Genomic DNA, 19,218 nt, shown 5'->3' on the forward strand with positions numbered 1-19,218 from the left:
GACGGAATTTAACAAAATGCTTAGAGAAAAATTTATAGCACTACATGTATTTTTAAAAAAGAAGATCTCAAATTAATAATCCAAGGCAATCCAATTAAAACCAATAATAAACCTTAACAAACTAGAGAAAAACAGAGTAAACACAGAGCAAGCGAAAGATGGAAATAATAAAGAGAATAAATCAGTGAAATTGAAAACAGAAAATATAATAAAGCAATAAAAGAAAAAGCTGGTGCCTTTGAAATATCAATAAAATTGATACACCCTAGCCAGACTAACCATGCAACAAAAAAAGCATTACTGAAACGAAGGAGGTAATTCACCACAGACCACCAGAGACCCTAAAAAACAAGATATTAATATAAACAACTCTATGCCCATAAATCTGACAATTTAAAATAAATGAACCAATTCCTGGAAAGACACAAACTACTGAAATTCACTCAAAAAGAAACTGATAGCCTCAACAGTCCTACCTTTATGAATACAAAACAAAACGAAAACACCTCTTAGTTAAAAACCATCTGACAAAGAAAACTTCAGACCAAGGTGGTTTCACTAGACCATTCTACCGAATATTTAAAGTGTAAATACCAATTCTATAAAATCTAGTCCCCAAAACAGAAGAGGTGTGAACACTTGCACCTTAAGGTCAATATTATTCTGATACCAAAAGAACACAAAGACAGTACAAAAAAAAAAAAAAAGTCATAGATCATCTTTATGAACAGACACACAAAAACCCTCAAGAAAATATCAGCAAACTGAATCCAGCAATACATAAAGAACATAATATACCATGATAAAGTGGAGCGTGTCCTGGGGAGGTAAGATTGGTTCAACATGTCTTAAATCAATCCATGTACTACTAATCAATTAAAGAAGAAATACCAAATGGTCACATAAATAGATGCAGGGAAGAAAAACATTTGACAAAACTCAATATCCATTTGGCATAAGAATTTTCAAGGAACAAGAAGCAAAAGATATATCCTCAATCCAATAAAGTGCATCTACAAAATCCTTACAACTAACATCATCTTAATGGTAAAAGAATGAACACTTTCCCCTTCTGATCAGGAACAAAAACAAGCTGTTTACTCTCATTATTCCTATTCAACACTGTACCGGAATTCCTTGCCAGTGAAAAACATCAAGAAAAGAGGGGAAGGGGAGGGGAGAGGAGGGGAGGGGAGGAAAGAAAAGAAAAGGTTATGGGCAAAGCTGTCATTGCCCCAGGCAGCATTCCCTGACCTCTAAGTCTGTGGTAAATGATCTGTTTACCAGTTCAACTTTTTGTTTTTGGCATTTATGACAGTCTTATAACTGCCTGTTAATCTTATCAGTTTTTAAGATCTGACTAAATTCCTTTGATGGCAAGAACCACATTTGTCTAGCTCCCTACTGTACTGTTAGCAATCTAGCATAGTTCCTGGCATCTAACAGACACAAAATAAATATATTAAATGAATGAACTTTGTGTTTTTATAAGAAATGAAAGAAAGCATAGATTCACAACAATATGCATTTGTGCCTCTAGCCTTATAAAGTACTGTTGTAACCAACTCTGCTAACAATTTATACATCATACTGATTAAGTAAATGTTTACCTGGAAGTTTAAGCTTTCTACAGCAAGAATTACAGTGATGTTTTGCTCTAAAGTTTTTAATTGCATCTTCTCCCAGATTTGCTGGGCCAAAAACCATATCAGAGGATCTATGGCATTGGTAGTTTAAAAAAAGAAAAAAGAAGAAGAAGAAGAAGAAGTTAGTTTATGCAAATAGAAATGTAGAACTTGAAATTATGAAATTGTCATAAAATTAATAAAACTTATTACCTCTTTTCTTCTGCTTTTATCACAGATGGGTCAGTCAAATTTTCACCCACACCTTTATGCATTTATGTAAAAAAGATATATTATGATTGATGTAAACATTTCCATTTCCATAATAAAAAGTCAAGAGATTTTATAGCATCAACATTTACATAATGTTAAATTATTCAAAGGCATTTTTCTCTCTTGATACTTCATAACTTGACTTATGATTTCAACATTGCACCAGGAACACAGCTCCTGAGATGCGACTCAGAGTTAAATGACAGAGTTGGTAGATACCCATGCAAACTCCTGATGGCACCAGCTTCTGACGCAACAGCCAAGGCTGAAAGCAAATATCTGCTTACATAAAAGATATATACAATCTGCCATTGTTTCACCTCAGCAAAGAACAACTAGGTTCATAAAGGCATCTATAGGCCATTTTAAATTTTAAGTGTTTGGATTTTAAAAAATCATATACTAATGTACAGGGTGAGGCAAAAGCAGGTTTAGTTTGCATGAAAAATAATACCATAATTAATAAATAATAGTACAAGAACAAGCTCTTTCACATACCCACAACTGTAAAACTACTTTTGCCCCACCCTGTAAGAATATATCTTCTTAAAAAAGATTCAGAAAACATAAAGAATAAGATCGTAGCCCTGGCAGGGTGGCTCAGTTTGTTGGAGCATCATCTCATACACCAAAAGGTTGAGGGTTCAATTCCTGGTCAGGGCACATACCTAGGTTGTGGGTTTGATCCCCAGGTGGGGTACATTCAGGAGGCAACCAACTGATGTTTCTCTTTCTCTCTCTTTCCCTCTATCTCTAAAAATCAATATACATATCCTTGGGTAAGGATTAAAAAAAAAAAAAGAATTAGATTGTGAACAACTTCTTTACCTCCAGTCCTCACCAGAGGTGTTAGTATGGTTAAATCTTTTCGGTCTCTTATCTCTTCATTTATATAAGTAAATAAAGAACACCAACTGACATGTATAATCGCAAATATTTAACCCATTAGAATGAAACCTAATAAAATTGTTACAATTTCACAATTAAAAAAAAAAAGCCATAATTAGAACATGATACTACTTTCTACTCCTCAGATTGGCAAAAATTAAGAATATTCAGCACTTGGAGAGATTGGGGAGAAATGGGCACTCAAAGTGTTGAGTATGAATTCCTACCCATTAAAATTGCACTTATCTCTTCTCATTAAGACAATTTAGGAATCTACTTTATGAAAATAAAAGTAGCAGTACATGAGTATGCTTCTCACTGTACTGTTTATAAAAGCCCCCAAAATCCCCACATCAAAAACAAAACAAAGCAACGAAAAAAGAGAGGGTGAATGTCTCAGTAGAGGCTTTAAATCATGCTATAGAGCCATACTAGAGACTCTCATGAGCTATTAAAAGGAATAACTCAGATTTATCAGTAATGACCCAGAAGATGCCCTCTATATATTGTTAGGTGGGAAAAAAAAACGAATGAAATAAATTCTCTCTCTCTCTCTCACACACACACACACACTTCTCCTAGCTGAAGAAAAATCACAACACAAAACAAAATGACCAAATAAGAAAATAAAAGCACCTCCATTTGTGCATTTGTCTTCATAGAGGTAAAAAAGCAGTAAAGATGAGAACACTTTGTTCTTTATATTTTTCTACATTGTTTAACTTGTTTGTAGTAACTATCTAAAATATTTCTATGAAAAATGGCTCCATAAACATGTTATGTAGCGAACACAACTACTTTGCTTACTAAAAATAACTGATGTCCTTTTAATTCATAGGTTAGACAAAATATGTTTAGCCTCACTTCCTACATGTTTGGAGATAATTAAATACTTATTTAAGAATATACTTTAAGCCCCTGGCTGCTGTGGCTCAGTGGATTGAGCGTCAGCCTGTGAGCCAAGTGTCGCTGGTTGGATGCCCAGTCAGGGCACATGACTAGGTTGCACGTCAGGCCCCCAGTTGGGGGTGCAAGTGAGAGGCAACCACACAGTGATGTTTCTCTCCCTCTCTTTCTCCTTTCCCCTTTCTCTAAAAATAAACAAACAAATAAATAATTTTTAAAAAATGAATATACTTTAAGATCCTGTTCACTTAATTGGATTGACCTAATAATATACACCAGATTGTCACTATTCAAGGCCTGTCTGAAAAAAGTCCGGCCATTGTTAATATAATGAGAACGGTCTGCGCGACATCGATGTAACCTGGCAGCCGAGGAGAGAGGACTGGAATGTGCATGTGTGAACAATGACAACTTCACTGTACTAGTGAGTGGGAGGGGCAGTAGACACCATTGAGTGAGCATGTGTACTGTGTGGCTGTGGCATTCAAAATGAGCGAGTAGAGTAATGAATCTGCATCAAATTTTGTATTAAACTTGAATGTTCTTCCATGGAAACTATTCAGATGACTCAGAAGGCCACAGCTATGGGCAACTGGTGACTGGTAGCTTCATCATGACAACACACCTGTTCTGAATTATGTCTCCTGCAATTTTTTGACATAACATCAAGTTACCCAGGTGACTCAGCCCCCCTACTGCCCAGATTTGGTGCCAACATCTGGCTTTTCCAAAAGCTAAAATCACTTTGAAAGGGAAGAGATTTCAGACCGTTGATGAGATTCAGGAAAATACAACAGGGCAGCTGATGGCGACTGGGAGAACTGTGCGAGGCCCTAAGATGCCTACTCTGAAGGGGACTGAGGCGTCATTGTCCTGTGTACAATGTTTCTTGTACCTTCTTCGATAAATGTCTCTATTTTTCATAGTACATGGCTGGATACCTGCTGGAAAGACCTCATATATACACTATTTAAGCATTTATGTAAAATGATGAACTACTGAAAAAAATAATAGTTGTTTTTACACGTTTTCTTTCTTGAGCTGAATCAATACCAACTGTTTGCTTTTTAACAAATTTTGTATTTGTATTTATATAATGAAAGAAGTCATCAAACGATAAACATTCTGAATTATTATTTTTATGTGACTTTGAAATCTGGCCTGTGTTGACATTTGAAATTGAGACTGCTCTTTAAAGAAAAAATTATGAAAGCTATAATGTTACAAAGTATCATCCAGGCAGAGCTGGCAACTTGCTCAATTTTATTTACCTCTGACTTTGCCGTGAAGTTGCAGAGACATTAAGCTAAATAAATATGCCTTCTCCCAGACACAATTTTTTTCTTTTACATGAATGACACACTCTGTCTATAAGATGGCTATAATCAGTTTTTCCCTCCTTTGTAACATGCTGCTCCACCCAGCAAGTGTTGGAATCTATTCCCTACCTTTTGAACCTGGGCTGTCCTTATTACTTGCCCTGACCAGTAAAACGCGGCTGAAGGGATCTTGGCCAGTCCTGGGCCTGGCTCTTAAGAGTTTCTGCTTTCTCTCTGGAAGACACCAGCTATACGTAAGTCTAGCTCTCTGAAACTATGGTGTTATGAGAAAGCAAGTTAGCTAGCCATGTGGAGAAGATCACTTGGTGGAAAACTGAAGAATTCAGCTGCCACTGAACAGAGACCTCAGATATTTGACTCAGTCAAGCTGTGCAAGCTAGTGTCCAACCCTCTCAGGGAACAGCAGAGAGGAGCAATTCCGCTATGCTCCATCCAAATTCCCCAACCAAAGAACTACAAGCAAATAAAATGATTTTTTTAACCCACTAAATATTTAGGTAGTTTAGTTCACAGTAAGTTAGATAAAACATAGCCCTGGCTGGGTAGCTCGATTGGTTAGAGCATTGTCCTGATACACCAAGGTTTCTGGTTTGATCCCTGGTGAGGAACATACAAGAATCAACCAATGAATGCATAAATAAGTGTAAAACAAATCGATGTTTCTCTCTCCCTCTCTTTCCCCTTTTCTCTATGAAACTTTTTTTAAAAAGAGAGACAGAGACAACATAAACACCAGTAACAATACAGATACTTATTACTGTTTTAAAGAAATGGTCTTCATACTTTTAAAAGACTAAGGCTCCGCATGTAAGAATAGAAAAAGGGATTTTACATGTTTTTGCTATCAAAAATTCTGTATTACCAAAATAACAATTAAGAGAGCCACATCCCACTACTCAGGGCACTGATGGAAATATGCTACGGCTGTTATTGACTTACTTTTAAAAATAGATTCTACCAACCTAAGACTTACCTATCTATAAATTAGCAGACTTCTGTACATTATTCATAACACATGAATAGGTGAGAACATACTGCACAATTTCACTTCAGCAATATTTTAATAAATTTACCTTGTAAATCAAGTACCAGTAATTCACCTCTTGTGTATTCATAAGTCCAGTGGCTAAAGGCTAGCATGATCTCTTCCAGTGTATTAGTTGGAATAATCTCATCACCATTATTATTATTGTATTTTCTAAATTCTCCAGTCATACATTCTTCCACAGCAAACCACTGTCCTGCTGAATGGCAATACAGCAGGAAAACTTCAAGAAACCTTATGAAAAATAGTTATAGATATTACTAGCAGTTCTGTTAAAACAGTTCTAATTGATCTTTAAAAAGAGTAAATAATTACATATTCAGGATCAATAATGAGGTCAAAAGAATGCTATCCACATAACACTAAAAGGTCCCAGAAAAAATTTAAAGATTTACCTTGGAGAATATGGTATAGATTTGGGTTTCACTTGGTTGAAGGCAAATGTGAGCTTTTGTGCTGCTCTCTGCTGCTGAATTTCCTACACAACAGAAAAAAAACAAAGCCTTGTTCAACATTAAAACTAAGATTTTATTTGGTTTATTATACTTCAGAAGTGAAAGCATGGAGTTTAAATAATGTTCCACCATATGCATTCACCAGCACTTACTCTGAGACAGAGATGCAGAACCGTATCTTCTTTGTAAATACTTGACCATGTGTTAACCACCTCAGGAAGAAAAGATTTGATAATATAAAGATGCCCTGATTTGAGGATATCATGTTCTGACCAGGTACACTGTACTTTGACAGCTCTCCGTAAGCCTCCTCCCATCTCTTCTTTACTTAAAAACTCTATTTTGGCACAGAGGCCTAACTGTGACCAAGAAGACATGCTATTATTCAATATGCTGGGCGAACTCTCTTCCAAGCGATACACTGTGACAGGCTCACCTGCAACATAAATGAATATATTTTAAAGTCTAATTATGACACTGTAAAAATGACAAAGTAGAATAAAAACTGAAAGGTATCTCAGGTTAAGATTAAGTAAAGAAAAGAAGAAATGAACCAAGTGGTAGTTTTATAAAGAAAAGTTGAAGGGCAACAAATGCTCGGAAATCAAGACTCTACTAATATTTCGATATGCATATGTATTTAGTAATGATAAGCATTTTTTAAATTGTGAACGTTTTCGAGAAAACCTTTTAGAAAGCAACTAGACTTCTATAAACTTCTAAGTTAAACTTTTAGACAGGAGGCTAAGTCTGTTCCACAAACCCTGTGATGTCAATTTATCTACACTTTCATTACTAGACAATGGATTATGAGCTTTTCTGAATTAAGAGTATACCACTGCTTCTGGATATGCAAGGAACAGAGAAATTCAATACTTCTGACACTTCCTTTTTCTATTTAAACATACCTGACTGTTGTAGCAGTCAGGCGAATTAAATTTATACCAAATTGATACTACTTAATGTGATTCTTCTTCTGTCACCACCCATGCTGTATATTATAGCTTAAAATCACGTAATAATAATGGGTTTATTTTCTCTTATTTCTTTATTTTTTGGATTTACCTCTTGGAGGCACAGGGGTAAATGGAATGCTCTGGGATAATCTCATCAAGTTATTTCTTTCCACAGCTGCATAAAAATGAGAGAGAAATAATGAAATCCCTAAAAGCTAAAAATATTATTAAATTTTGTTTTTAATATTACTGACCTGAGTAGTAGTAATTTGTATCCATAACTGGCTTAAATGGAGAAGCAAGACCTAAAATAGCAAATAAACAAATGAGACTCTTTTAAAAGTACTAATGCAGCATAGATTTTTGCTCATTCTCATATAATCATCCTAGGTTTCCCTCATGTAAGCTCTCTCTTAAAAAATAAAAAACCCAGAAAAATAAAACATGTCCATCACGTGCCATATTACCCCATTTCATTATGCCAGATTAGTGGTAATTGTGCACTCAGACACTTGGAAGGGAAAAAGCACATGTTTCACACTCTCCTGTCATAAACTGCATTTTTTCTATACCCCCTACTCAAAAAGAGAAATATCTTTTAGTTTCGGACCTTTGGGGGCTGAAGCCTGTAGCCAGCCATGTCACTATTTTAGTGGGTTGACCATGAAAAGAAAAACTTCTGGAATGTAAAACATACCAAAAAGCCTCTCTTCCATCTCTAAATATAATTGAAGACTTTACTTTTTATCTGTAGTACGAATGATAGAAAATAAATGGAATATGCTATAGGATAAGCTTCTAGAATAAAAATGAAAAAGAACCTATTGTCATGCAGAAGGAAATTACTCAACAGTTTTAATCCAGTGTGATAGCATAAAAAATATATATACATACATATATATGTGTATATATATATATACACACACACACACATATATATATATATAAGTACACATACACACACTCTATAGGACTATAGAGGAGGGGGTACCGAATCCCTCCTAGAGGAAGAGCTGTTGAAGGCTGATACAAGAAATCACCTGTGGGGCTTTGTGAACATACAACTACCAGATCTCACTCCAAGTTATTCTAATTCTGTAGGCCTGTATCATCATACAAATGATTCCCTACAAGAATTTGGATATGCAACCAAGATTGCAAATTAATGATCACGAGGATAGGGATACCTGTAGGACGTAAAGCTACAGAAGCAAGGAATACCGAAGTGTTATGAGCCAAATATGACATGCTAAGAAAGGACATTGGGTTGTATGCAATGACAGCAAGGAAAATGTAAAGGAGAGAAGTGACAAGATCAGATCTTTTGAAAGAATCATTTTGGTGGCAGAGCAGAAGATAGACTACAAGAAAGGATAAACTGGCACAACCACTTTGGAAACCTATTTGCCAGTAACTACTAAATGTGAACATATGCATACCCTACTACCTAGTAATTCCACTCAGAGATATATTCCCAAACAACATAAACAAGAATGCTCCTACCAGCACTATTCCTAATAGCCACACACTGGAAGCTACTGAAATGCCCATCAAATAGTAGTATGGATAAGTAAATTCAGAATTTTCACACAAGGAAATCCTGTATAGTAGTGAGAATGCATAACATACCACTACACACAGCAATACTGATGAATCTCATAGAACAGGTAAAGAGGAAGCCAGACACAAAAGAGCACATAATGTGTGATTCCATTTATAATACACACACACACACACACACACACACACACACACAGATGAACCAATCTACTGTCTTATACTGGGGCAGGGATTCTAACAGGAGGAGGACATACAAGGAGCTGGCATATTGGCAATATTCTGTTTTGGGATCCTGGGGCCAATTACATGGGTATGCTCACTTAGTGAGAATTCACCGAGATGAAGGCTTATCTGCACATTTCTGTATACATATTATACACTTCAATAAAAGGTTTAAAAACTGAAAGCAGCAGCAGGATGTATAATGGTGAGTGAATTAGAGAAATATTTAGGAGGCAACTACAATAGGACTTTGTGAGTGCAAGGTCAAGAGGGTCAAGAATAGCTCCCACTCAGGTTTTACCCAGCTAATGGAAACAGCATCATTCACTAAAACTGGGACTATAAGGGAAGGAGGAGGCTGGGTTGCAAGAATGAAGAGGGAAGAGTGGTAGTAAAGAGATCATCATTCGCGTGGTGACTTCATGTTTTGTAAACATCTAACGTATATTAAAGAGGAACTAGTTGAAGAAAGAACTCTGTACTACATTGGCTTTTTAAAACATGAAGGCTATAATTTCTTACCTAGGATAATGCAGTATTTGCTATAATAAATCATATATAATCCTCATTTTTTTCACATTAAATCTGCCACATGGACTTACCATTTATTGTTCCTTCTTCAGATGGTCTAAAGAAATACCAAAACTATATTGTAAGTTATGTCATAACTTTAGTTTTATCTACCCATAATTTTTTATGAAGTTATTATGATTTAATATAACGTTAATAAGGAATTCTGAGGTTCAGATTCACTTTTGTTTAAATATCTGCCATGTCCCTTAATCCAATGCTAAATTAATACATGAATAAGTATATGCATATGGATATATTATATCAACAACTTGTATCTCCAATTTAGGCCAATGTAAATATTACTAGTTGTCTGGTGCCAATCTGATAGTTGAATACTACTAGAGTAAAATGTTCCATGATGTCTCTATTTGTGGAGACTCATTCTAATACTGGTAACAATGCCTCGAAATCCACTCGAAATGGCTTTGTAGGATTCTAAAAATACTTCAGTAGATTTGATGGACGAAGAACTGAGAGAAAAGCAAGTAGATGTCATTCTGCAAAACTCAATTGCTAATAATGAACAAAATTCTTTTCCAATATTGAATGTATTATCATATCAATGTATACTGGTACCAAGTGTTGAGGTTCTATTTAATTCCATGATTCCAGTGCAAATTAGAGAAACGGGTGTAAAGGAGAGTGAAATGAAAACAAACAAAAATGGGTTAAGAGGCTTAACTCTCCCACTGCACAGTGATGTGCCTTGCTGAAAACTAGAACCAAAGGGACCTCTGCAGAGAGGACCTTTGAGATCTCTTTCCAGTTGTTAAATTCTATCTGATCCTGATATTACCTGTTGATTTTCACTTTAATAACATAAAACATTTTTTATAGCAAGTATTTTGACCCTAGCACATTCTTCACTGCTAATAAAACACTCTTCCCAGTATGCAAAGAATGCTGACCAGCTCCACCTTTCTAGGTTACTTCTAAAGGTCAATATCCGTTAAGACAATGTTCTCCTGTTGCTAAATTAAAATCAGTTTTAAATACCTATTCTGTATTTACATTCTATGATTTTGGTTATAAAAGACAGAAAATCAAATGCCATTCAGGGCCAGGGTACCCAAAGAAACTGAACAACTGCATATCCATGTGGCATCTGGTTTATTTTCTTCTATGCATATTCCATCTATTTCTGATGCACAGAAGGGATGGAGAAGCACTGTGGAATATGTAATAATTTCCTTCAAATTGGCTTCCCTTCTGAAGCTGTCCGTTTCAGAGTGTAACTTTACCATACTTCCAGGAACAAATGGATGTCAAAAGACTTTTTAAAATGTCCTTTGGAACCCTGAAATACTGATTCCAAGGCCGGAAACAGAGAATTATCATTGCTGCTTCTTTATGTTTAATCTACACTAAAAATTTTTACTTTTGGGGGATGACTGCCTGTCAAGTTGCCTTTTGTTTTGACTACTGGTTCTGAATTACCACATGAGCTTTCTAGTGGATTTCCCGGTATGGTGGCTTTCTAATGCACACTCTGTATTACTGCTCTAATTATCAAAATGCTTTCCAAAAGCAGGTGCAAGGTTTGTTGATTAGAACGGTGGACAGAGAAGTTACACAAAGGCAAAACTAAAGTGTCAAACTAGGTCTCTGAACAAATTTATTCTAGATTAAGTTGATAATAAAAAACTCTAAATAATAAAATCATAATTGTATCATTGTACAAATGATTTTAGTAGAGTTGTAATTATAGTATGACTATAATTTTAACTATAAAAAATTATACATTTAAATGACTACATTAACTCATAATAAATGAGTTCTCCTAATCTCTTCTACGTAAAGACAGGAGATGCTAAAATAATCATTACCTATTGATGAAGGAGTGTTATAGGCATGATGCATAGAGCAGAAGAAAAGACTATGATACTTTGCAGGCTAGTGATAAGAAAAGGCTTACTTACATTTCTCTGTCTGGTGGTCTATCTTGTAACCAATCCTTTAGTCAAAAACAAACACAAGCAAAAAGTTAAAAAATCTCTACATGAGGCATAACTATTTAGCACTATTTTGTTTCCTATAGTCTGTTTTATAAATGAAGGGCTGAACAATAATATGAAGTCCTTATTTTATACAACTAATAAAATAATAAATGGATATAACTACCATAAGGCCATTCCACAAGGTGGATTAAAAATTTCATGAATGTTATATCCTACAATATAGAGACTGTTTTGATAGATGTTTTATTTTCTTTAAACATGCATTTGTTTCTATAACTTCAAAAATAAAATGTGCCCTTTACCAAAAGAAAAAATCAAAGTATAAAGAGAAAAGTTAAAATTGTGCAAACTGTGAACAAAAAAATCAATTACATTTAGACATATTTCATCAAAGCCTTTTTCTGTGTGTATATGTGCATATGGTTTTGTTTCCTGGAGTTTTACAATGGTATTTCTAGCTGTGGATTTATTTTTACTTCTCTAGTTTGGGACTTAGGCTCCTGAAGTTGGATCTTCATATATTTCAGCATTTTGCAAAATTCTAAGCCATTTATAATCTCTGCAAATTCTGTCTATTCTTTCAAGGCCAATTTAATTTTGTGTTACATTCTGGTCCAATTTAGAACTTCTCTGTTACGTTGTGCCTAAGCTATTATTTTCACTCACAATGAGTTATTTATTTCTAGATATTTTTCAAACTTGCCAATCTTTTGAGTAGTATTTTTCTTTTTCTCATATTTATAATACTTTCTTTTATGGCTTTAACTACTTTAGCCATATTTTATAATCTGTAATCAATAATTTTACTATCTTGTTATGAGAGTTCTAATACTATCGGTATAAACGGACTCACATGAGGCTTTGTAATCTGGTGTTGTGAGGACATTTTCAATGGAAATGTATTTGTGGCAAAACTATGCAGCTTTAGTTCACAATGGGTTCTTCCAGAAAAGGATAATTCTGACTGTGAAACTCTGTGTTCACTAACCCCCTTTCCCCATTGAAATAATTTTTTCAATAACATGAATCTTAATAACACAATCTATCTTCTTACAGCAGGATGTAAGTTAATAATGTTCCTGACATAATTAAAAGCACTGATTTCTACATGTAAGTATAAAGGAACAATTTTTCTGCTTTCTACCATAGTCTGCTTGTAAAGAGGGTTTGTAAAATCAAATATTACCTCAACTGGCTAGGAATGACTTCATATAATAAGTTTCAATTCAAACAGAGATTCCTGCCTTTCTTTTGCATAAATTTTTCTTTAAAAATTCATGGCTATTCACTACAGGAAGAACCTCTTTTCTAAAACTACCATGCAGATGTCAGTAAAATTCTTCTGAAACCCTGATATAACCTCAAAATACCACAATCTTTTATCTCTTCTTTAATAAATATGTATTTTAAAATACGCATTGTTTAATTGAAATGTACAGACCGGAAGTAAAGCTGCTTTGGAATCTACTTCATGAGTTTCTTCTGTAGACGGCCTTCTACAGCTTCTTTCCACTTAAAGAAAATTGGGGAAAAAAGTTACACAATTCAATTTATTTAATACCAACTAACCAAACACAAAATGTTTCTAGGCGTAGTATAACTTTAATAAGATAACTTATCCTCTTCCTAAAACTTCTGAACATAAGACTTACAAGAGGCCCATGGGTTTCTTGGCAGGGCATCAAAATTATTCAATTTATTTTTGTGAAAAGACAATAAAAAACAAGAGTATGAAGGAAAAATGTCTTGTTCTTCCTCTTTCCCTGTTTCCAAGTTTCTTGTGTATCCTTCCAGGAATGTTTTGTTGTTTGCATTTATATATATATATATATATATATATATATATATATATATATATATATATCACCCCCCCTTCTTTGTTTTACACAAATAATATATATACTTTGGATATTTTTGTCGTTGGTTTTTAAACCTTAAGCTTGAAGATCTTTGTATATCAGTATACAGAGGTCTTCTCTACTCTATTTTGATGCCACATTGAACTTCATACTATGGATATACAATAATTTATTTAACCAAACACCTAGAAATGAACATCTGGTCTAATTTCAATCTCTTGCTATAACAAACAATGTCACAATTAGTAATCTTAACACATGCAGCATTGCATAGTGCTGGCAAAAAAAGAACACTTCATCTCGTCCCCTGATTTTAGATGCTACCTTTTTCATGCCTAGTTTATCCTAAACAAACTTTATAAATAAGCCTATGTTTTAAAAAGTCAGGATGCTAAGTTATAAATTAACTTAGGATTTACCACTTTATGATATAATAAACGAAAACTTCTAAATAAATGGTGAAAGGAAATCTTAGAACAAAAGTTGTATTTCAAGTGTAGAGGGCAAAAAGACCATTTAAAAATATATTAGAAGACTCTGGACAAAATTTTTTCAAGGTGATGAAATTGACAGAATACATTATATATTTGAGCATCTTGAAGAAATTTAGACAAATAGCAGAGAATCTCACATTCCTCTAACTGCACTGGATACAATGTTAAATCAAAATAGTAACAGCCAGAGTTCCTATCTTGTTCCCCATTGAGGGCTTTCAATATTTCATTATGAAATAGAAATGTGATAACTTTATATAGATAACTCTTTGTTCAGTATAAGGAAAAATTTCATTCTATTTTTACTTAAAGAATATTAATCATGATTGGATATTGATTTTCATTAAATACTTTTTCTGAAGCTATTGAGTTAATCACATGATTTTCCTCCTTTAATTTATTATCATGCATTAATTATATTTTTTGATTGTTAAACTAACATGTATTGACACTTCTGGAATAAACCCAAGGTGATACTGCTGTATACCAAAAGAGAATAAAAGCAGAAATGATGGTGACAGGGACAAGGTAGTGCTATTTATCTTAAGGAACCTAATAAAGGTTTTATTATATAATTGAAAAGCTGAAAAATGATAACTTTATGTGCACATATAACTTTGACTCATAAAAACGCATGATATGTAAACAAACCCAGGTCATTTACTTTTTAAGTGAAAAATCAAAGGTAGAAAAGATGAGAGGTAGAAAAAACTATACTGTCATGTATGATTGAATAATCAAAATTCTAGAGGATAAACAAAAATAGCACTGGTTACATGTGGTGTTGAGGTGAGAGGGAAACTAATTTTCAAGGTGCTTGTGTGTGTATTTTAATTTGAATCAAATAAAGGTACTAGCTATTTTTAAAAGTTAAATTAGAAAAACAGGTTGACTTAACTGTACAGATTAAAACACATTATATTCATTTGTAAAAGTTAAAATCAGTAGATTTGTAAAAAGAAAGTCTTTATGTTTCATCTTTAGGGACTAAACAATATATAAAAAATATTAGAACGTTAGGATTATGTGTTTTATTCAAGGTTACAGCACCAATGATGTACCTTAACCTTCATTTTTTGACTCCTGAAACATTCATTGCTTAGGTGTGTGACATACATAAAATAGATTTAAAGTTTAAATGTGTATGTTTGCTAACATAATTCACATAGTCAAAACACTCACCTTGCTCTGAATGAAGAGAAATAGAAGTTTTGCGGCACTTAGTAAATCCAGCATGAGAACTCAGGTGCTTCAAAGTGTCTTCAGAAGGAATATCATTCTGCATATTGCACAAACACATAATTTTAAAACAATTGAACTGAATTTCAAATCACTGTCCTAAGTAAATCTATTTAGCTTAACATGCTTTTTTCTACTTGGACACCAAAGGGTATATTGCAGATTACAATTATTTTCTTCAATGTTAATCTCAAAACACTACATCAAAATACCCTACTTACTATCGCTGTTCCTCTCTTACACTAACACTGTTACAGTGGTAACCATGATTTGGAAGGTACAGGAATGGAGGGGCAATTTCTTTTGAGGCATTTTGGTAACATACTTACTGATATCTATGAGCCGTTTGTGTAACAAAGATCTATCTGATCATTACTTGTCAAATTTCAACTTTTTTCTAATTTGCTTTGAGGTCTATATGCTTTACATTTTTAGGTACTTAATCTCTTTACATCCTTCCCTTAATATTTTCTACTTTTTATATGTTTAGAAAACTGCCCTGGTTTTAACTTAATATTTCTATTTTCTTAATTTTTTTATGATTTAAATTTGAAATTTGTCTGAGCTTATGAAGTGATATGAGAAGATAAACAGACTTTTATGAATTTCTTCCCAATCATCCAATTTGTTTTTACTGACAATACATTCCCTTTCTCATCAATTTCTAATCCAACTCTTCTTATTAAATTCTTATTTGTAGAAGGATTATTTTTGAATAACAAAAATGTTTCATTAAAAATCGATGTTTCAACTGCTTTACCTACGTAGTATCTTAGTATCTAACAGCTAGTTCTCCCTCACTTTCTTCTTTGCACCTATTCATTTTCCCAGATGAACTAATAAATTGTATTAAACTAATAATGGGGATGATCTGATACCTTCACATTGTTTCTTATTTTCATCTATAAACAGGTCACACTATTACGCAACTTAAAAATTTTTCCAAACCTCTACACCTCTCAGAAACAATGAGTTTAAAAATGTTGCTATCACAAAAACCAATACTTTCCTTAAATAAATTTTACTTACAGCTCAAGAAAATTAAGCTTTCTAACCCTTGATGCTCCATATTCTTCACATTATAGCTGATTTATATAGCTAAGCAGAAGAGTGCTAATTTTTTTCCTGTATTCATAAAACAACTCTAATTTCCTTTCTGACTTTAATTGTTTCCTTGGAACCAGTTCTGGCTATTTCTTGCTTCCTTTATTTATTTTCTTCGATATATAGCCTATGATGCAATGACACCTTAGTTTCATAAAACCATGAGAGCAAGTCTATGTGGAATTGATAAGTGGGTTTCAAGGTATTTGTAAAACTCTATACCTTAATAGAAAAATTTTTGTGTATGTGCATTTTTCTGTGAAGAGAGTCCAGTTTTTTTTAGTTTTCAAAGGGATATTGAACCCACAAATGCTGAAGAACTCAAAAGTTTCTTACCACTATGAGCTGGAACTCAATATTCTAGTATCGTAATTTGAGTTCTTTTCCTCTAAGTAAATTAGTCAAAATTGTTTAATTCAAAACATAGCCACCACTTTTCTGCCCACTCACTGAAACTTGTGATTTCTTCTTGTTTTTACCAGGAAGTTATCTGCTCACTTAAAATTTTGCAGCGTACTTCCTTAAGTTCATTTAATAGGCCCACTGTTAAAAGGTGAAATCTGTGGGGAAACCCTGATGCTTACCATTTCCCTTTAAGAAATGTCTGTTTATCCTCAACAATTATGTATAACAAGTGTTTCACAACTGCAAAATAATGCCACCTATGGATGATGATGCTGTGACTCCTTATTAAAGATATTTTAAAAGTTCAGCAAAATAAAAATTAGAGAAGGAAAGGCTAAGTCAGGGTAATTGAAAGAAGCACAGATACTAAAAACAATATTTTAGGAGCAAAACCAGTTAAACCTAGCTTTTTGTAGTAAGGGAGAAGTAGGAGTGCATCCTGCCCTGGTGAACTAGAATGTTGATGCTATTAACAGAGGTTGAAAATACAGGAGAAGTGTGTCTGCTGAGCAGGGAGATGATAGGAATTTGAGGTAGTGATGCACTGGGTTTGACAACTAAAGAGTTCCAGCTAGTTAGCAGCTCTAACCTTTTATTGTAGTGTCATGCCAATTCTCTAGTCAGAATCACTCCAAAGACTGACTTTCTCACTATCCCCATATCTATTCCCAGCCCTCAGAGTTTTCCAGGCTAAAATCCAAGTGCTGGTATGGCTAGTAAAAATTCATGCTAGTTTCATATAGCTGACAAATCATATTCTTGGTTTTCTCTTGACGCCATAACAGCTTCACACAATGGTTATGCTAACCCTTCTCTATCCCATGTACACCACCCATCAGCCTTACTGGAAAAACAAGTGCTTTACTTAAAAGTATCAGTCGGGAGCGTTTGAAATCTTGCTCCCTGGCATATATCATCAGCTGGCTCAAACTATTATAAATTTTTTAAGGTATTAACTCCCAAGATTATTTTATCCCTTTTAATTAAAAAAAAAATCTTGTATCATTTATACACAATAAAACACATGGATCTTAAGTGATAAGTTATAGAAGAAATTTAGCAACATTTCTTTCCAACTCAAAATACGTGACAACCCTGTCAGTCCTCGTCTCAAATGAAGTTACGCTTTCCAGCCTAATATTATCATCTTTGAATGTTTGATTTCACTTGATATGTCTTGTTGTTTTTTAAATTCCAATCAGTTCTCCTTCATTATAAGAAACTCAAAGATGAATCAAGATACACAAATTTTTAAAAACTTTGATTTGTTCCTTTCTGTTAAAACATTCATAAACCTATTTCCTAAGCAAATTAGGAAAACAACAAAAGCCTTTCATAATTCTGCTACTAATTCAAGCTCTTGAACCAGCTTGCTACTGCTGAGTACAGTGATAAAAATTCCTCTATTCCCTTATAATCTCCACAATTTTTATTTAGCACCCTCCAATATACTGAAATTGCATTCTTGTAGGCCACGTAATTCAGTGGACTAAAATCTTATTCTTCTAGATTTCTCTTAAGTACCAGCAACTACTTCTACATTCTCCCTTCTTGAAATTCTCCTGCATTGATTCTGTGATGGCTGCTGCAGCATTGTACTGTCCATCTCTGAGTGTTACTTCATTGTACCTTTTTGCCCTCTTACTTCCTAAGAGGAGGAAACATTTGAATCTCAGTTTTATTCTTCGCCTTGACCATCTCTCTCCTGAAGATATACTATGTCAATATACGAGGTCTGTCCAGAAAAGATCCAGCCATTGTTAATATAACGAGAATGGTTAGCAAAACATCCATGTAACCTGGCAGTCAAGGAAAGTGGACTGGAATTCAGGTGTGTGAAAAATAATAACTTCACTGTATTAGTCAGTGGGGGTGTTAAGACGCCGTTGGGTGAGCACGGGTACTGTGTGTCCCTTGCATTCAAAATGAGTGAGTAGAACAATGAATCTGCATCCAATTTTGTGTTAAGCTTGAACATTCCTCCTCAGAAACTATTCAGATGATTCAGGAAGTTGCAGCTATGGGCACCTGGTGATGGGCAGCTTTATCACAATGCACCTGCTCATGTATCACATCTTGTGCAGAGTTTTTTGGTGAAACATCTAATCACCCAGGTGACTCAGCCCCACCACAGCCCAGATTTGGCGCCCTGTGACTCCTGGCTTTTCCCCAAAACTAAAACCACTTTTGAAAGGGAAGCGATTTTAGACCACTGATCAGATTCAGGAAAATATAACAGAGCAGCTGATGGTGACTGGAAGAACTGTGTAAGGTCCCAAGGTGCCTACTTTGAAGTGGACTGGGGCGTCATTGTCC

General features: G+C 34.2%; 1 protein-coding gene across 1 annotated transcript in view; it reads right to left on the reverse strand.

The window, feature by feature from the left end:
* Positions 1-19,218, reverse strand: part of TRPM7 (transient receptor potential cation channel subfamily M member 7) — an 82,638-nt gene that overhangs the window by 1,184 nt on the left and 62,236 nt on the right. Inside the window, exons 24-31 of the mRNA XM_090268347.1 lie at positions 15,337-15,433; positions 13,243-13,313; positions 11,763-11,797; positions 10,234-10,313; positions 7,743-7,793; positions 6,685-6,968; positions 6,473-6,555; positions 6,122-6,311 (exon numbers count right to left, since the gene is read on the reverse strand). Coding sequence (XP_090124473.1) covers positions 6,122-6,311; positions 6,473-6,555; positions 6,685-6,968; positions 7,743-7,793; positions 10,234-10,313; positions 11,763-11,797; positions 13,243-13,313; positions 15,337-15,433 — 891 coding nt within the window. The remainder of the gene's footprint in view (positions 1-6,121; positions 6,312-6,472; positions 6,556-6,684; positions 6,969-7,742; positions 7,794-10,233; positions 10,314-11,762; positions 11,798-13,242; positions 13,314-15,336; positions 15,434-19,218) is intronic.

The sequence above is a fragment of the Furipterus horrens genome, unplaced genomic scaffold (assembly GCF_987537825.1).
Source record: "Furipterus horrens unplaced genomic scaffold, mFurHor1.1.pri manual_scaffold_3, whole genome shotgun sequence".
Taxonomy (NCBI): Eukaryota; Metazoa; Chordata; class Mammalia; order Chiroptera; family Furipteridae; genus Furipterus; species Furipterus horrens.